Consider the following 19,911-nt stretch of genomic DNA (forward strand, 5'->3'; position numbering starts at 1 on the left):
TTGGCTGACGGCCGCTGCGCTAATAATAGATAGTGGCCAGTGACCGCGACGCTGAAGTGTGTGAGAACAAATGAATAACATCAGTGCGAACCACGAACATTTATTTATTTGGTTTAAATATTTAAATATTAAATTTGAATCATTCTGTGTCATTTTTCAATGTCAGTCTTTTCACTATTTACATGTTTATGCCCAAAATGCTATAATATTCAAAGTAGTTGACTGTCGTTCTCCTCTACCCTGTGTACATTATAGGGCTGGGCAAAAAAATCGATTTTTCGATTAATCGTTTTTTAAAATGTGGTCGATTCAAAATCGATTCTCAAACGCCAAGAATCGATTTTTTTCCATCTTTATGTATTAGTTTTCCTCCACTGTTCATAGGCTTGCAAACTCAATTTTATAGCTAATGCTGTGAGATTTTATGGTAGTTTTATCTAAATCATAAAATAACCTCAATTAGTGCTGCACGTTTAATCATATCGCAATCGCTATGACAAGCCTATACGCAATTAGGCTATATGACCAAAATGCTGCCAAAATGCTGTCGTGACTGTGACAGAAAAACTTGCGATGATATCGTGAGTGCGCACAAGACAGCACAGAATAGAATTATCTTTCGCGCTTGAACGAAGAACACACACAATTATGCCAAAATGTATTTTTGTCGAGTATCTTTATAACATAAGAGCAGTCTTATGACGAACGTGAAGAGTTGTGCCTCGTGAGAGAATGAGTCCGCGTGTGAGTTCCGCGTCTCTGTCAACAGCGGCTGGTCTTAAAGGGACAGTACACTGTAGCCACTAATTATCTCTGTCATTTAAGTTAATCAAAGAACAAAGAGAACAGAGAAAAACACTCACTGCTCTTGAATAAAGAACTTTTGTAACTTTGATTAGTCAATATATAATTTATAATTAATGCAACACAGACTGTTTGATAATTTTATTCAATTTCTGTATGGCCTAGCTGTTAGACAGGAAGGGCACATATTATATTATATGCAACGTTTTTATATGTGGGTTTATGTGAGGATTGTTAACCTGTTTGATCAAGACATGCGACTGTTCTGACTTGTCCAATTTTCAGCATCAATTTTTCATCTTGCATCAAAATCCTGTCTATTCATTGTATGCATTTGAAATATAGAGTTGGGTTCTGTTTTAACCCTTTCATGCATGAATTATGATACCCTCAGTTTTTTTCCTATGTGTTTTTATTGCTCTTAGGGCATGAAAAACAAGAATTGATTTTTATTTTATTTTTTTACAAATTTTTCAAAGAGATCTTCAGATGTCCACTTGAGTGGACAGCATGCGGTTGGTTTAAACTGAAGATATACTGTATTAAATATAAGACAATAATCAAACAGATAAAGTATGTGAATTTAACAAACTAATCAATGCAATTATATCAAATAATGTGAAAACTATAAAATATATACAAAAAATATAAATGCAAAATATTGCAATGGCTTCATACAACTTCCTACAAGTTGCACTTTGCGTATCTTTGATATCAGAACATGAGGACGTGATTCCATCAGAATTTTCTACAGCCTGTCAAGGTACAACTGTGGAAACCACTCAGATGCTCCCTCCAGTGCACCAGAGTATGGAGATTTACCCTTATTAGCTGAGAATTCTGATTATGTTCAAGATGGACATGCACATTTCTATCATAGCCCTCCTCTGAGAAAACCTAGCGATACGTTTTTTCAATCTCATCTGAAATGATCAGTGTTGGGGGTAACGCATTACAAGTAACATGCATAACGCATTCAGATTACTTTTTTGATGTTACAAGTAAAGTAATGTGTTACAAGTAACATGCATTACCTAATCAGATTACTTTTTGATCTAACAAGTAATTAACTACAAGTAATATGCATTACCTAATCAGATTACTTTTTGATGTAACGAGTAAAGAAACGCATTACAAGTAACATGCATTACCTAATCAGATTACTTTTTGATGTAACGAGTAAAGAAACGCATTACAAGTAACATGCATTACGTAATCAGATTACTTTTTGATGTTATTAGTAAAAAAACACATTACAATAACGCACATTACATAATCAGATTACTTTTTGATGTTATGAGAAAGGAAACGCATTACAAGTAACATGCATTATGTAATCAGATTACTTTTTGATGTTATGAGTAAAAAATGCATTACAATAACATGCATTATAAAATCAGATTACTTTTTGATCTAACAAGTAAAGTAATGCATTACAAGTGTCATACATTATGTAATCACATGACTTTTTTCGATGTCAATGAAAATTACATTCTAATAATACAAATACATTTATTTACAGTAGAAAAAGTCAATGCATATTAAGTTAAGTTTTAAATTTCAAAAACAATATTCACATTATAATTATGAATTGTATCTGAAATATAGCCATTGCATGCATGACGTCCACTACAGTGGACATGTGATTAATCAGAGTTTTCTCTCAATCTAAAATCAAAACTTGGAAAATTTTACTGTGATATGACTCATTAGATATTGCTTTATGCTGCAATATTTTTTTTACCTACAAGAGTCTCCTAGGAATGGGTGGATATTCTGGAGCAACTTGGCATGTCTGACTGACCCTTGGCCATCTTGGTTTGGAGGGGGAAAAAATCGAAACACAAAGGCTTGCCACTTGATTGCAATTTATAGGATGATGCACCAGGGTCCAATGAAGAGATTGATGTGCAACTTTGCCATAAAAACCCGTGCAAATTCAAGAAAATGCTTTTTTAATAGCTGTCCACTGTAGTGACCACGATGCGTGAAAGGGTTGCACCTAAAATAAAAAGAGTTTAATATACAGGTTTGTAGCTCTTAATTTATTTTTATTAATTAAACACTTGAAAACTTGTTCACTTTTTTTTTTCTTTTTTTCTTTTTCTTTTTTTATAAATATAGGATTTGTATTTAATATTCATTGAGTGTAGTGATGCTCCGATCAGCATTTTTGGGGCCGATCACCGATTACCGATCACCAAAATCATGATCTGCCGATTGCCGATCACAGAATGGAAATATGCTAGAGTCAAGAAAATCTTGAAGAACCACCAATATTTATTTAATTGTAGTTAGAAAACAAGATAACATAAGGCTACTGTAGGCCACCTTTTCCAAATAAGGCACAGTATAATTTTTCAAAACAAAGAGGGGTCAGGCAGACTACAATGGATGTAGTTGAGGAACTAACTACATCAGATCCAAAAAATAAAATAATGACAATGACATTTGAGGTTATTAAAACAGTAAGTCCCGCCCCTCGACTGCCAAAAATAAAAGTGTTCGAGCGAGCAAAATCAGCAGGCGAGAGGAGATCAAGCGCGAGAGTGTTGGGAATGATCATGCGCGCGTGCGCGAGGGCAGAGATGTCATGCGCCCGCGCAGGGTTTGAATGAGCTCGCGAGTTCCCGTTTCCTCGCGCGTAGATCTGTTATCCTCTCGCGAATGTCATTTACCGCGCGCGCCAGCATCAGTTGTGCGCTCGTTTATAATTGCCATTGAATTGCCGTCATAGGAGAACTCATTTTGCCACTGTTAAGCAAGCTCTGCTCTGCTGTTGTGTTGCCGCGCATGCGGAAAAGTTGCGTGAGTTATTTACGTCACGTGATCGGCTTTTTTTGATCGGCGCTTTTGGGGGTTGCCGATCAAGCTATTTTTTGCCAATATCGGCCGATCATGATCGGCGGCCGATCAATCGGAGCATCACTAATTGAGTGAGTCGAATCGAAATTAATTTAGAATCGAAATTGGAAAAATCGAATCGAAATCGAAAATCGAATCGAAAATCGAATCGAGAATCGAAATCGAATCGAATTAGAGCTTGCGAATCGAAATCGAATCGAATTGTAACATCTGAATCGATACCCAGCCCAATCCGTGTATCATTCGTTCAGTCGTTTTTTTAATTAATATTGAATATAGAAAAATAAGAAAACGGTTCCTTTTTCGTTTTTTCATTTTTTACAAAAAAACGAAAAACAAGAATTCAGCTGGATTTCTCGTTTTTCGTTCTCAGTTAGAAAAATGAATAAACAGCTTGAATATTCGATTTCTACACGTGGGCGGGAATTAAACGCCCATTTCCTCTGATTTGTCAGCCGAAGATCAAACTGTTCCGTCATCAGTTCTGCACAGCAGAATAAGAGTCCTCCGTTGTGCGGATTCCTAACGCATTTATTGCAACTACATTTAATCTTTTTCTCATCAAATAACCAGACTAACGAATGTCTCGACACAACCCGTACCGGGGAATAGACTAGACAGGGCTTTCTTCTGTGTAGACCAGGAGTTCTCAAGTGCCAGGGGGTCCGTGAAATAATTTGCTATTTTCCGGATTGTAAAGTCAAGTCACAGGGTTTTTTTTTTTAACAAGCACGCTGTGATTAATCTTAATGTTGACCTTCAAAAATATATAGGCGCGCCAAGAAGGCTATTGGCTGTAGGCTATTTTGGTTTATTTTTGGTGTGCGCCAGAAAGAATATAATAATCATTTATAATAATTATTATTCTTATATAATAATTTCAAAGGCATATGATATGTTGTAGTCATTTTGAAAGTACACAAATAGACATATAATGTTACTGTTTCGAATGAGAGTATTAAACGACAGTAGCTATTAAATCCCCTGTTGAGCAACACATCCAAGTGATGTCGGGTGTCGCAGCCTGTTCGTTATTAAAATAAAACAGTCAACCAAACATATAAAACGTTATTCTGCTTAATTGGTCTGTTGACATTCCAAACTAATTTCCCTTGCTGTGGAGATGCTGATTTACGTGTAGTATTGGGACTCGAATGAAGTACGAAGCCTTCTTTACATTATTAATTAGCATCCAAATGTTACATTGCAAATATGGATAGGCTACTGGACGAATGAGAGATGCCCGAAACCAACGTCTGCTCCTGTACAGTTTCAGTTTCTCGTTAAAATACGCATATTATGTTATTAATAGTGTTTATAATGTTAATGTTGTATTTTATTTACCGGTCTTTTACACTATTTATGAATATGCTTTTTTTACAACGATGTGACGCGCGCGTTTCCCTCTCAACATGACCCGGCGCGCCACGCACAAGCGCGCATCCTAGAGATATAAATTATAATACATTTTAATGAAACACAAGGCCTACATCATAAAACTTCTCCAGTTGTTAGATAGGCTAGTCAGTCTGAATGACAGTTTATACGTTAACGTTAATATAGGCCAATTATATAGTCAATGCATTATTCTTTTCTTTTTGTATTAGTGTTAAAAATATTTAATTTACAACTAATTATATTGATTTATATCTTAATTTATATATATATATATATATATATATATATATATATATATATATTAATTACTGGGCGAGTGCGACAATATAGGCTAACAGCCGGCTGATGCAAATCGTAGGTGAATTTATATATACACAGAAGAAAGCCCTATCTAGTCTATTCCCCGGTACGGGTTGTGTCAAGACATTCGTTAGTCTGGTGGTTTGATGAGAAAAAGATTAAATGTAGTTGCAATAAATACGTTAAGAATCCGCACAACGGAGGACTCTTATTCTGCTGTGCAGAACTGATGACGGAACAGTTTGATCTTCGGCTGACAAATCAGAGGAAAGGGGCGTTTAATTCCCGCCCACGTGTAGAAATCGAATATTCAAGCTGTTTATTCATTTTTCTAACTGAGAACGAAAAACGAGAAATCCAGCTGAATTCTTGTTTTTCGTTTTTTTTGTAAAAAATGAAAAAACGAAAAAGGGACCGTTTTCTCATTTTTCTATATTCAATATTAATTCAAAAAACGACTGAACGAATGATACACGGATTCAGCCCTAGTACATTATTGATTAAATAGCCTAACGTTAGCCTATTTAAAATCGTAACAGGCACCTCGCGAGCATTCATTCATTCAACTATTTTAAAAGACTGGAATGAACACCAGCACACACAAGCAATCTTTTTTATAGTCAATTTAATTAAAAAAAATGTAACAACAGGTATGAAATGTCAGAAAGAGAAAAAAAAAAACTTAACGAAGACGAGCATCTAAGGACTGCTGCAGCTTAGTGGATAAATATATTTAGCCTATTTATTATTAAGATTGCACAGTTGGAAAGAAAATTTATAGGAACATTTCAGCAGGCTCAAGATAATTAATACAGTGACCATTATTCATTATTTTATTCAATTCGCAGCCATAAAACGTGATAATCCGCATTCTCATGTATGTGCGCTTGTGCAATAGTATTCCGTCAAAATGGCTGACACGCGGCTAGGGGTCACGTGACTGGGAGATGCATCAGATCAGTAGCAGATCTGCACTCGGTCTTAAAGGGGCCGCAGTCTAGTAAACATGCGGACGATTGCGCCATTACTGCGAATCAAACAACAAGAGAAAAATCACTACAAAGCTCTTGAAAGAATAACTTCAGCTTTATTAAGCATTAATCTATTTATGAAAAATTATGCAGTGTTATTTTACATTTGATTACTTTATTAGATTTCTTTTTAGACTAATATATATATATATATATATAAAAACAAAAAGAACCAATAAGAATACAGTTAAAGTACCGGATCGATAAGCAGTATCGGTAAGAGTAGGAATACCGTTAAAACCCTTTACTCCCCGGTCAATGCTCCGACAACAGCCCAGACATGAAGCTACTTCAGCCACCATTCTCCCCAGTCCCTGGTAAGATGCCAAGCCCTGGTCTTTCGTCGGAGATGGCATCCGACTCAGAGACGGAGGTAGAGCCTATACCGCGCCTGAGCTAGAGACTCAAAATAGTTTGTTTGGCAGCTCAGTGAAGCACTTAAAATATATATATATTTTTTTTGCTTTTTATTTACCTACACCTTATTCTAGTTTAAAATCATTTACATAATATGAATGTATATAGAGCGTGATAAAAAGGTGACCTTGAAATTGTGGCGTTAAAGGTGACGCGAGCCGAGAAAAATTTTCGGTGCACCCAAATTTTGTGCTGGTGCACCTAAATAAAAAAGTTAGGCGGACCAGTGCAACCAAGGCAAAAAGTTAGTCTGGAGCCTTGCAACTCACCATAGACACGGCTCAATCCGAGGGGCGGGATAAACGGCTGTCTTTCAAATTCCCTCTGCACGCAATAGGACAGCGCTTCAACCAACCAGAGCGTTTTCCCAACAGCGGAGCTAACGTCAGTTGATAGATTCAACAAATGTGCAAAAGCACATCTTCCTTTTTAAGAATGACTTAAGTGCCGCCAAAGCCGTTTTGAAAGACTATTCTCCAGCAGCAGCTCTTCTTTGTTTTCAAGTAGCAGGGACTCCGCTATGGAAATGGAACTCTGTCGTCATTATGTTAAGCCCGCCCCGCCTACTCTTTACACGACGTGATTGGCCTGACCCAATTTAGGTTTTTCCAGCACGAAAGTCAACGGGGAGTTGCTAGACTAACCTGGCTGCAAAATACATTCAGCTGCCGCTAGGGTGCGTCTAGATTTCTAGGCTAGTAAAATAGGGCATTATAAGTCAATCTACTGCAGTATTTCCTCTCTCAATCAGTAAAAAATGTGGTTAACACCCAGTAATGCTTAAAAAAATATATACCGTCATATACCGTGAAACCGGTATAATTTTGAAAAATGCCGTGATATACATTTTTGGTCACACCGCCCAGCACTAACTAGTAGCCTAGTTCCTTAATGGAGATAGTGGTTAAAAGCTCTGTGACAAGATTCCAACCAGCACAGGGAGGTTTGGATACACACACAGAGCTCACAAAGACAATTTAAATTTTTTATTTTTTATTTTTTATCCTTGGTTATCTTATATGGGTAAAGGTCACATGAACTGCAGTACCACCACATTGATTGATATGTCAGTGGAGGAACATGGCATTCAATACCAGGCTTAATTGTACAGTTCCACACTACAGGAAGTCATTTTTTTATTTGTAGTTGAACATGTGTTGTAAAATGATGATTGAAAACTTAGAGAAGCGTATCTCCTAATCACTCATCGCACTGCTAGAAAAGCACTGATATTAGATATGTTTATAATGTTTTGGCATGAAACATGACTGCTGTCATTGCTAAAGGCAGGGCCTGAATTTCATTTTGGAAAATGGGGGGGAAATCCCCGCTTAAGTGATTCTTATGGCGGGGAATTTTTTATTTGAGGGGGGAGTTTAGCCTCTTTTTTTATTTTATCTCACCTAAATGTATGCTCACTCATTGCATTTTTACAATGGGGTAATTTTGTTCTTAAGAATTTACACAACACAAGGAAGCTTGATTTCAATCTTTGAATTAAATAAAAAAAAGTAGCACAAATAAATAGCCTACAATAGAATAAAGATACCAATAAAGTTAAATAAAGAAACGTTTTTGCTTAGGTCTAACACTAGTATTCAGAAATACTACAGAGACTGAATAAGGTAATCAAATGTAAAATAACACTGGGTAGTATTTTAGTCCTGACTAAATTAAATACATAGGCTATTAATCCTGATTCCTTAAAATTAAAGCTATGTTTTGTTGTTTTGACAACCAAATTAATGACAGACACATATGGCTGCTGTCACTGTAAGTGCTAGTGCATGGATCCTGTTTTCATTATACGGTCACGTGCGATTTATGCTTAAGACATAACCGACTGTGTTTGGAGGATACTCACCAAGACCGAAATTGACATAATTTTCGCATGTTTTTGACTGTTAAAGCGATATAATCCACGAAAAATAACTTTTGTTACCCGCGAGCTGTTTGTGAGGTGGCTTTACTCCATGTATGTGTGCAGAGAAAAAAAAAACATCTCTCAGACCGAATAGTTTAAAATCGTGTGAATGTTTAAACTGGTAAGACTTAAAAAGAAGTGCAAATGGTAAACTTTAGTTACTCATGATGCAGTGCTGTCCCAATTATGCAAGTGACAATTCCGTCTATCCCGACTCCCGAAACGTGAGAGTGTATTATCACCGCCTGCAGCGCGCTTAACGGTGGGTTGTGCAACACATTTTGAGAGACGAGAGATAGAAGACGCAGCACCGCTGAATCACTCACGCTGTTTGTGAAATTGCGTCTCGCAGACAGTTTTAAAATGACTGATTTGATTTTATAATTTGTGTGGATTAATTTACCAATACAACCTACATGTGAATCAATGTTTGAGGGAATTTCCCGCATTATAAGTGGGAGACCTGAAATTCGAGCCCTGGCTAAAGGGGTTTGCTTTTGTTTCCTTTACCTTTTCCCATATGCTTTAAGTCTACACCTTACCTGTGCTGTGAATAATAACAGTATTTGAGAAGTCTCAGTGTTGAAGTGGAATGCTAGAAATTGCCTTTTCAATTGTTCAGTTCCCAACCTAAATCTGCTTTTCAGGTTTTTCATGTAGGTTTAAAAAGGAGATGTTCATGTACAGAAATTGTAATCTAATGTATAAATATATATCAGCCTAGAAAATCGCAACTTTGCATTTTCCGTCAGTCTTAGTACACGATGTAACTACAGAAGAGTCAAGTTTTAAATAGGAAAAATATCAAAACTCTTTGGTCATTTTTTTGAGAGAGATGCTAATGGTCATGTCCGATTCAATGATCTATGCTAAGCTATGCTAAAAGTGGTACCGCCAGACCCAGAGATCGGCTGAATGGATTCGAAAATGGTAAAACTCAACTGTTTAACTCTGGGGGAGTTGTAAAATGAGCCTATTTCCCAAAAAAGTGTCTCGTATCCCTTTAAGAATAAAAAATATCAGCCAAGGACTGACTGACATGTAACGCAACCAATCACAGTTTGTTTTGGTCCATGTCATGTTTAGTATGAAAATGTAAAGTCGATGTCTCTAAAATAACAGACCGCCATACATAACAGGGTTTTTCCTGGCTCAAAATGAGATGGAGGTGGTAAAATCCTAATAATGTTTTTTAATAATAAGGTCATTAAATGTTATTTTTCATAGATCATCATATAGCCTAATGTGTTTCCCACATTATTTTTGTGGGTGTAGCCTGGTACCCCTAGGGGGGTCCGGGGGCATGCCCCCCCGTAAGAAATTTTTGTAAATTTTAAAGATAAATTCATTAATCTGGTGCACTTTGAGTCGCCCGAATCCACTGTTAAAAATAAATAATCAACCCGCAAACCGCCCTTATTCTTTGATTTAAATATCTGCATCTGATCATCACAATACAATTATTCAAATTCTCAGTGTTAAGCATGATAATATGTTAACATATCACACTGAAGTTGGCTAATTAAAAATTAACATTTATTTAAAATAAAAGTTCTTCTTTTGGCAAAATTACAATTCCTTAATAGCCTTAACAGAGGCTTTACTCCCTTCAGACTTAAATTGTCAATGTTTCATTACATCACTGTTGGAAAATACTCAGAATAATTTTTTCGTACCTTTTATAAAGGGCATTTTTTCCCTAATTTTATTAAATGTTTGCTCCATCTTTCATTTCAAATTCTTAAATTTGATTATTTGATTATTATTAAAATAAATTTAAATAATAAGACACTAGGCTGTTACCAATCAAATTAAATATTTTACATAGAAAATTATAACTATATTAAATTAGATTATTTTATATATTTTTGAATATACAAATAAGGAATGTTGAAAAGAATGATACTTTATGAAACTAAACCGCCAGTAGGAGGCGGCCGTCTTAATGAGCGAGTCATTGAGTCATTCATTCAAACGATTCGTTCAAAATGCTGAATCATTCATTAATGAAACATGGCTGAGTGTTGCTGTGAGATGTGCTATGGTTCTGCTGTGATCTTTGTTTGGAACTATTTTCGCTGCTGAAACAGAACAAAAACAGTCATTGCGTCTAAAATGTAAGTGACTTAATTTTAACTATTTGTTTATTGAACTGTTATGATTATGAAATCAGTCTCGGTTTCAATCTTGATGGCATTCAGGAAAACAGCACTCTGGTCGTGTGTAGCCAAGGCTATATATTGTTTTTTCTTAACTATAATATGTTATAAATAACATTGCAAGCCTCAACAGCGCAACTTTGTTACCGTTAGTAGCCTACATTAGGTAGGCCTATATTATTATCAACTATAGGCTATCAATCACCACTTACATTAAATGAAATAAAACAGAATCATCCTCACGTTTTCGGTGATTATCTAGTTTTTTATTTTATTTTTATATTAAAAATTGTTTTAATCAGGGCATAGGCTATGTCCGGATGGGCTACAATTCTCTCTCACTTTTCCCTTCAAAAAAAAAACGTGTCCCGGACACAGTCTATGGTTATTGTCGAGTCCTGATATGTTTTCCTTGATTGGTTTCCCTGAAGAGAATTACGTTGTTGAAAACGAAAGTAGAGTGACGCACGTTCATTAGCGTGATGAGAGTTCCGTGTCTTTATTAACCCTCTGGGCGCCACGGTCGAGTTTACTCGACAAGATGCGGCACTGAATAAAACGGCCGATTTTGTCAAATAGGGTGTCAAATTTCGTTCGACCTCCCCTCCACTAGTTGGCAGACATGTCATACTTCATCCCCGACTCAAAAAAAAGTCATGCTTCTATACAAAATATTCGAGCTAGAGCGCATTGAATCAGTGCGAACAAAAGCGGAGCTAGTGTGCGAGTGAGCCATTTTATCAGAGCAATATTGTCAACGTCAGCGAGTATTTGCATTAGATTATTATTATTATTATTATTATCTAATGGCATCAATAAAGCTTACCCGCAATGAAGTGTTGGGTCTTCTATTCGCGGACCCTGATTCTGAAGGGGAATAACGTTATCTGCCTTCAGAAAATGACGGTGATTCTGAAAGTGAAAGTATAGCCCTACACCAAGCACAAACGGTGAATCCTTTGCCCAATATAACGTTAGATGGTCCTATGCCCAATGTCAGTGGTGGGAACAATGTTTCCCGGGGTCGGAGTGTTCATCGCGAAGTTAGCAGGCATGTTAGTGTTGTGGGGAACGAGGCGGCCGCGGGAGACTTTTACCGCGCTAGCCATGATGACCGTGTGCCTCTCCGCAATCGCGGCGACAGTATTGTGGTGGAGACTTTGTCTAATGCCACTGGGTATGTTAGACGAGGTCGAAGTATTCATAGGACAGTTAGGGGGCAACGTGGAGGCAGGGTGGGGAGTCGCAATGACAATGACAGCGGCGCGCGCGCGAGGCAGATCTGGCCGCGCCCGCGCTGCTGCTCGTAGCAGGAGAAGAGGCGATGTGACACGGGGCAGAGGGGCTATTATGCATAGTCTATCGCAAGACCACACCATGAAACACTACAAGAAATGTCACCTGGATGAATAGGGAGTCATTATCTCTACAGCAAAAGCCCTGCAACAATTGTTTTTGTCTGCCATTTATTACACTGTTGATTTACTATCTATTTCCCTGACCATTTAGTAGTGTACAATATGTGTTCTTTTTTGTGTGTTCATGTCCTTGTGATGTGTGCGTCTTTGTCAGCTAAAAAACAAAAAAACAACCAAATAAACATCAACAAAACCCATAAAAATTCTATAATCCAAGATGACCGCCACCATATGATGTCATAATATGCAAATTAGATGGGAAAATGTAATCCCTACATAAACTTTGGGTCATCCTTAATATTTCTCTAATTTACAGAAAGTCTCTATCTTTTATCACTTTTAAGATATAGCCTTTTGAAATTAAGATGTCAAAATCGAACGTTTTAGGAAAAAACCTCTGGCGCCTAAAGGGTTAAACTCAAAACAAAATGATTTATCTGTCATCCACCCTCGACTAATTGGAATGGAATATTTTTATTACTTGGCCCACCCGACCCGCGGATTATCCGTGCACTGCGCGCAGCGAAATTGACGAAGGCGGCCGCCTCATAATTCTCTATGCAGGAAAAACCCTGCATAATAAATTATTCATTGAAGTACGTTGTGCAAGTTTAGCTACTGCAAAAATAGTTGCAAACTTCATATACTTTTGAAAATCCAGAATTCAGTTGATTCTGATAAGCGCTCATTGTCACAGTTGTAAACATGACGGCTTTCTTCTTCCACGAGGGGTTTCGCGTCACGGCATTTAAGGTGATGCGTTCTAAAATAACGCTCACCTTGTGCTGGACATGCAATAAGTCAGGAGAGGTGCCGTGTTGTCAGAACGCAAAAAATTTGGTCATATTTCTGCAAAAGAATTGCTGAAATTTAAAGCTGGTTTGTAGCATACCAAGAATACAGACTAATTTGCTGTTATTAGTACTGTAACTGTTGTTTAGTGTTCAATTATTGTAGTTAGGTGGCTTAGGCCTAGGTTTTATTGTGAATTTGGTATCGAATTAAAACCAAACGATACCCAACCCTAAATATCATGCTGATATTTGGAGAAAAATGGTGCTCTTCTTGTAATATTGTTTTATTAAATGATATAAATATAAAAAGACATAGGCCTACAGGGGCATTTTGCCTCTTGTCTTAAATCTGGGGGCATTTTAATAGACTAGGCCTAAATCACGCCGTTTAAGCGTACACTAAATGTACACGCGCGCTAGTCTAATCTACTAGACTACATCACGTAGTGTATCCATGCACTCAATGAGTGTTTTTGTTTTTTGTAAAGTGAGGGACATACTCGATAATGTCAGATCGTTAAATCAACAATTACGATATCATAGACGATATATCGCACACCCCTACAACACTGGCCCGATCAGGGAAGTTGCAGTTCCGTCAACTGTCCCGAGCGTTGTTCACACTGGCCCCGGGCCATCGGGCAGTCCTTGTTGTCGAGCCCTGCATTAACCAAACAGCTTAGGAATAGTTTGTTCAAAAGTTATCATTCTGTCAGCGTTTATCGTCAAATAATCGATTGCTCCATTTTACTACAAGTCTGAATAATTAATTTAATCTTTCATGGTTCTTGTGCTTCCTTTTTGAAAGCTAAGTTAGGCTACTTGTTACTGCATGGAAAATGGCTTCTAGTGTTTTGTGTTTTATAATCTGTATGTGCTTTTTGGATGATCTTTTCAAATTCAAAGTAGCCGTTTTCATTTTGAATAGAGGCAGTTTAGCCACCTTTTTCCCTCATGTCATTTATTGTAATGGTCATCTTTACAAGACAAGGTGACATTTCAGCATTGAGCCATGTTGCTTTAGTGTGAGTCACCCCACTCCATTTTTGTGTCTTAAGAACCTAAGTCTCTTTGCGAATTAATTGTGTCACTGCTCTCAAAATATTCACCAAATCCGTTAAGGTATGGCACATCAGCTTGTTAGTTTTAATAAGAATGGTTTACACCTAAAGGGTTTTGACAGTGCAGAATGAATTGGTTTATGTTACAGATTTAGTTATTGGTTCTGTCAACTTCAACCTGCATTTAAAGTCACTTTGAACGTCACGGTCTGTTGTCGTTGTTTTGAGAATGAGAATTGGCCTAAATATTTCTGATGTCTCTGTCTGAAGGCTGTAGTTTCACAGTTACTTGATGTAGAAATATGCTCATATCTATTTAGTTGGTCTCCATATGAAACTGTCCTTGTGTCTGGCTCTCTGTTTTTTCCTCTTAAGGTTTGACCTACATTGATACTGTCTACCGTTAAGCAGTGGTCCTCAACTGGTTGATCATGAGTCGTAATTGGGTAGTATGTCTGTTAAAATGCAAATAATAAAATGTAGCTTATCATATCACACATATTTACTGGGCTATATATCAAGTTTGTATGATATATCAATATATTTTTTATAAATGACAAATGATGAGGCAATACCATTTATATTGATATCAAGGCTCAAAATTGCGACCATTTTGGTTGCATATTCTCACGAAATTTAATCCGTGCTAATTTATTTGGAATATAGGAAGAGAAATTAAAAAATTTAATTGGGGTGGGGATTTATATGAATGTATCTCTGAAGGAAACTGACTGTCTTCAGAATAGTTTCGATTGCATTTGTTTTTCCTCTTTAGGGCTGCAACAAACTATTATTTTGATGATCGATTAATCTAACGATTATTAGAACGATTAATCGACTAATCGTCGATTAGTTCGCAGAATAATCAGTTAGTTTGGAACGATTATTCAGCTTTTTCAATTAGTTAAAACACTGAGTTATACATATTCTAACTATAATATTAAAAAAAAGAAAATCACTTCAGCTTTTGAAAGTGTTGTTTTAATGAACTTTGAGCCAACTAAACAGGTCATTCTCTTTAAGTTTTCAGATTTCTGTCCAACTCAAATCTCACACAAATGCTCTCTAAGCATTGTTTAAATATTCTGTTCTTTCAATAGAAAAAAATTAACAAAAATTAATCAGCTGCATTACAGACAAACTTAATCTGCAAACAATTATTATAAGTATAAAATTGGAAAAAAAATTACATGACAATTGAGCTGACAGAGACATTCTCATTCACCTTTTAATTTACAGTATGAAAAAGTAACTGACATGATGTTCTTCATAACATCTCCTTTTGTAAGTCTTCATGAATATGGAACAAAATACAGGCAAGTGATAAGACTGAAGTGAGATCAAACGACTAGGCTACTCGACAAAAATATTTTGTCCACTAATCGTTTCAGCCCTATTCCTCTTACCTCCGTATAATGTTTATAAATGCAACGCTGCTTTGTTTAGCGGTACCCAAAGAAATGCTTCTTTTCCATAGGCTCCACCTGCTGTGAGAGAGTGAATTTGCATTTTCGTTCAGTCTGTCCGTTTTTGTTTTGTGCAGGTGTCTTATGTAACAAAACAAACTGCTCATGGTACATTTGTGTAGCTACCTACTTGTTTGGATTGTGATTAAAATGCAGTGGTTGCAAATGGCTACAGATGTTTTTTTTAAGGCCAGTTTGGCCTGTTATAGAACAAATAAAGCTAAATTTGACTTGTGATGTTTCTTTGTCTTGTGTTATTTTCAGGCTGCCCCCTGGAACAGTGGTGGGTGGGTGGTGTGGAGCTGGCCTCGGCACCGGGAGAGGCCCCCTCGCCCGCCCCCTCCCAGCGCTGCATGGCTGCAATGGCGCCCGCTTTAACCGACGCGCCGGCCGAAACTCACCGCATACGCTTCAAACTGGCTCCGCCCTCCTCCACCCTCTCCCCGAGTGGCGTGGAGGAAAGTGGTACCACCAACCATATCCTCGTGTCCAGTAACGGCGTAGTCAAGCGCAAGGCCTCGGAGGAGCGCCCCTCTCGCGGGGCCGGCCCCTGCAAGCCCCTCGTTACCTCATATCACTGTTCAGATGTGACCTCTGTGTCCTCAGCAAAAGAGTCTCTCAAGCTGCAAGGTGTTCTACTGAAGACGCACAGCATCCTGCCAAACCTCATACCACGCAAGCACCAGGCTTTAGAGCTCTCTGAAGAGCAGCTAAAGAGCATCATGAGTGCCGGTGGAGGAGGTGGGCCATGTGGGCCGCCCACTGTCCAAGGCACCACTGTCAATGGTTTGACAAAGAAAGTGACTAAACCGACTGAACGAGACAATGCAGTGACCTTTAATGGTGGTCAACATACTGTCGAGCAGGATTTGTCAAATCCAACTCAAATTGTCATTGCTACCAGGGGACTGACAACGAATGGTCCTCTTCGAGACGGTGTGGAGCAGCACCAGCTGACAACGGGTGAGTCCCAAAATTGTCCCAGCAATGGAGAACCTCCTGCAACATCCCCAACCTCCATTGCACCTTTCACAGTGGACAAAATCTCAGACTGTATCCCGCTAAGCAGTGAAGATCCGTTGGCGCTCTCGCTCGCTACGCAGCAAGACCCCTTAGGTGACCTTGGAGCGGAGCTCAGCGACCGTACCCAGCACAGCCAGAGCAGACAAGGGGAGATAGAGGCACGGCTACGGCGACTACGCAAACGGCTACAGGTGGTGCAGGCCAAGCAGGTGGAGCGCCATGTGCAGCAACAGTTGGGCGGACTACTCAAGAGCACGCTGGGTGCTCTGGATGCCAGACGGCCAAGAGGCCGTTATGGTGACGACGCCCTCACCCCTCAGGAGAGGGACGGACTGGGACGTTTCCTGAAGGGTGGATCTATGCCGGCTGAATTAGAACGACTGTCCCTGAGTTGTACCACCAACCTGCAATCTGCCGAATGTGCTTTCGATTCCGATGCCACGGAAAGCAGCTCAGGAGGAGAAACTGATGTGGAGGAAGATGAATTGGCTCGGGTCGACATTGAGCAACGCCACATTCCTCTGTGAGTACCGACCTTCATTATTCCTCTGATAATGTGAATCTAGATGGTTTAATGATGTCGGATAAGTGCTGATGCAGGCTGGGTGATGCTGTTTCATGAAACCATTGCGTTCTCACATGTTAATGAATCATGATGTGCAGATGTTATTGACTGATTGTAAATTCAGTGAGGTGGCTGTTGTACATATCTGTGCATTTGTAAGTGTGGATTTGTTCTTTCAGTTCAAGATCACATTGATTGCTTTTGTTACAGAGGAATTTTGTTTATAATGAAGGTATGTGTTCATCTCTTGAATATCATTACTATTCTGGTTACACATGGACACACGCCCTGCACTCTCTCTTACAGCAAGCCAGTCGTTTCCTTCCCAAGGGCTGAGACTTGTTTAAATACACTCAAATGGCAAAGGATTTTTCTTGAGAGGCAGTGTGTCACTTCCTTAAATCCATTCACACACTTTCTCATTCAGTTATTGGGCCTGTTTTCACCCATCCCAACATCTGGTTAAGAACACACTAGACAAGTGGAAGGCAAAGATAAGGCACTGTTTAACTTCTACTTCCTGTTGGTGTTTGTTATATATTTGTTTTTTTTAGCTTGGGTTCTTTTTTTCCTATCTTTCCAGTATTTGCTCTAATTTTCCCAATACTCAAACCCAATAAATAATCCAGACATAAGGGAAGTAATCCTCTTTTATGAGGGAAATCTAGATCATTGATAAAAGCTTTGGCACATAAAACGTGTAGGCCTAGGCCTATAGCTTTGATAAATACCACTTTCGCCTAATTTTGCTTTACTTGTTGTACAATAAACATCAGCTCCTCCATCGCGACAGGTCTTCAAGTGGTCTGTTTTGCTGCATCATTGTAGGTGTATGGTGTCTCAATAGCCCAGTGAGTCAGAATTTTTTTTTTTTTTTTTTACACAGACTAAGACTGCTCCATGAGGGGATAACCTACATTCAGTGGAGTCAGTCACATGACTATTGCGCAAGGACAAATAGGCTTACTTGCAGATTATGCGACGAGCATAGTGAAGCGCGTTGACAAAGGACTATTTAACTTTATTTTATTGTTGTTGTTTTTTTTACTTCATTGTGCCTATCCATAGGTACTTCTTTAAAATGGGGTTTTAGTCCTTTATTGATAAAGCAACAGATTCCTTTGAGTACAGCATGTTGTAACTTCATGCAAAGTCTTTTTGTTAGGTAGTTGATTTGTCTTGCTGCTTAATCAGCCATTAAAGCCAGTGTCTTGATGTGCGAGGGGTCACTTGAGTGCAATTCAAAGCAAATCTGCAGTTCCCAGTGGGTCATTTGTCATTTTTGCTTTATTGGTGGTAAACGGTTGCTTTCCTCAAGTCACTGGAAGGAAAATGTATCCCGTATGATTTTTCATTATTGCTATTTTGGATTCAGCTAGATAGAGTTATTGAGATTTTATATTGTTGATTGTGCCTTTTGTAGATATTATTTTGTACTATTCCCCTACCTCAGACAGATTAAGAGTGCTCAAACACTGTATAAGGACCACCTTTGGCAATTCAGGTTAATTATTAGCAGTGTTTGCATGCTTCCTTGTTCCTCCTGGGACGAAACTCCATTAAATAACCATGTTTCCATGAAGACCAGCTTCAGCATTATGAACACACAAGTGCAACCACATTTATCAGTCTTGCAAGTGTCCTTCTGGTACCATGGGCTAAAAATGAGCTTTCATGTACTTTCACGTGGCATTCATTGTTTCTGGGCTGTAATCCTTTTATCTAGAACCAGTTTGAATGAAAAGGAGCCATTGAACTGGTCGAACATCAAATCATACCTGTCATGCCGCTTTCTGCTGTAAAGACTCCTCAAGACTTCTGTCATTTACTAGGGCTCTATGATTTCCACGATACGGAATCGCGGAAGCCAGCCATAAAAAAAACGGAATTTACTATATAATGCAGAATTTTACGGAATTTGTCAAATTTTGTATGAATAAATAAAAAGCAGGTCAGTGCACTAAAATCAAATCATGATATAGACTAGTGGAACATTATTTTTATTTTTTTTTATTATAAAATTTTTTTTTTTATTAATTTAATTAATGAGACATTAAATTAAACCATTAAAATGGAATTCAGAAAACAGAAAATTTCAGGGGGAAAAACATATTTCATAGGGCCCAAAACAAGTTATTTTTGTGAACTTTTGAATCCATTGTTGTTAAATTGTATAAGTTTCATGATTTCAATTAATTAGACATGCTTTTTGATTACACATTTTTTTATTTAATCATTAAAATAGAGTATTTGGGAAAAAATGTAATGGATTTCATAGGGCCCTAATTTACCCACCCTTATATCATTCCAAACTTCTGTGGACCACAAAAGGAGTTATTTTATGTATTTTTGCAAAGGGATGTAGCAATGAATCATTCAGACAGGTTTTGTGAACTGCATGAATTGATTAATTGAAAAGATTATTTTACTGATTGGGCGTGGACACACCAGGAGAGCTAGGAGGATCAATCAAATCAATTACATTTTCCTCTGTTCACTTTAGTGATGCTATTTGTCATTTTGGTGTTTAACATCTCCACTTCTTGTCACTTTAATTATTTTGACACGAACAGCCAGGATCTTCAAACATTCTCTTTAGTATTCCATATTCAGTGGAAGTCATACAGGTTTGAAAGGAGATGAGGGTTAGTAAATATTAGTAAAAAAAATTTTTTTTTTTTTTTTT

At 37.8% G+C, this 19,911-nt stretch overlaps 1 protein-coding gene across 2 annotated transcripts in view; it reads left to right on the forward strand.

Annotated features, from left to right (window-relative positions):
- Positions 1 to 19,911, forward strand: part of kansl1b (KAT8 regulatory NSL complex subunit 1b) — a 95,862-nt gene that overhangs the window by 23,324 nt on the left and 52,627 nt on the right. For both annotated transcript variants that reach the window (XM_082183873.1, XM_082183872.1), the window contains exon 2: positions 15,902 to 17,183. In XM_082183873.1, coding sequence (XP_082039999.1) covers positions 15,991 to 17,183 — 1,193 coding nt within the window. In that variant the 5' untranslated portion in view covers positions 15,902 to 15,990. The remainder of the gene's footprint in view (positions 1 to 15,901; positions 17,184 to 19,911) is intronic.

The sequence above is a fragment of the Leuciscus leuciscus genome, assembly GCF_965113295.1.
Source record: "Leuciscus leuciscus genome assembly, chromosome: 1".
NCBI lineage: Eukaryota > Metazoa > Chordata > Actinopteri > Cypriniformes > Leuciscidae > Leuciscus > Leuciscus leuciscus.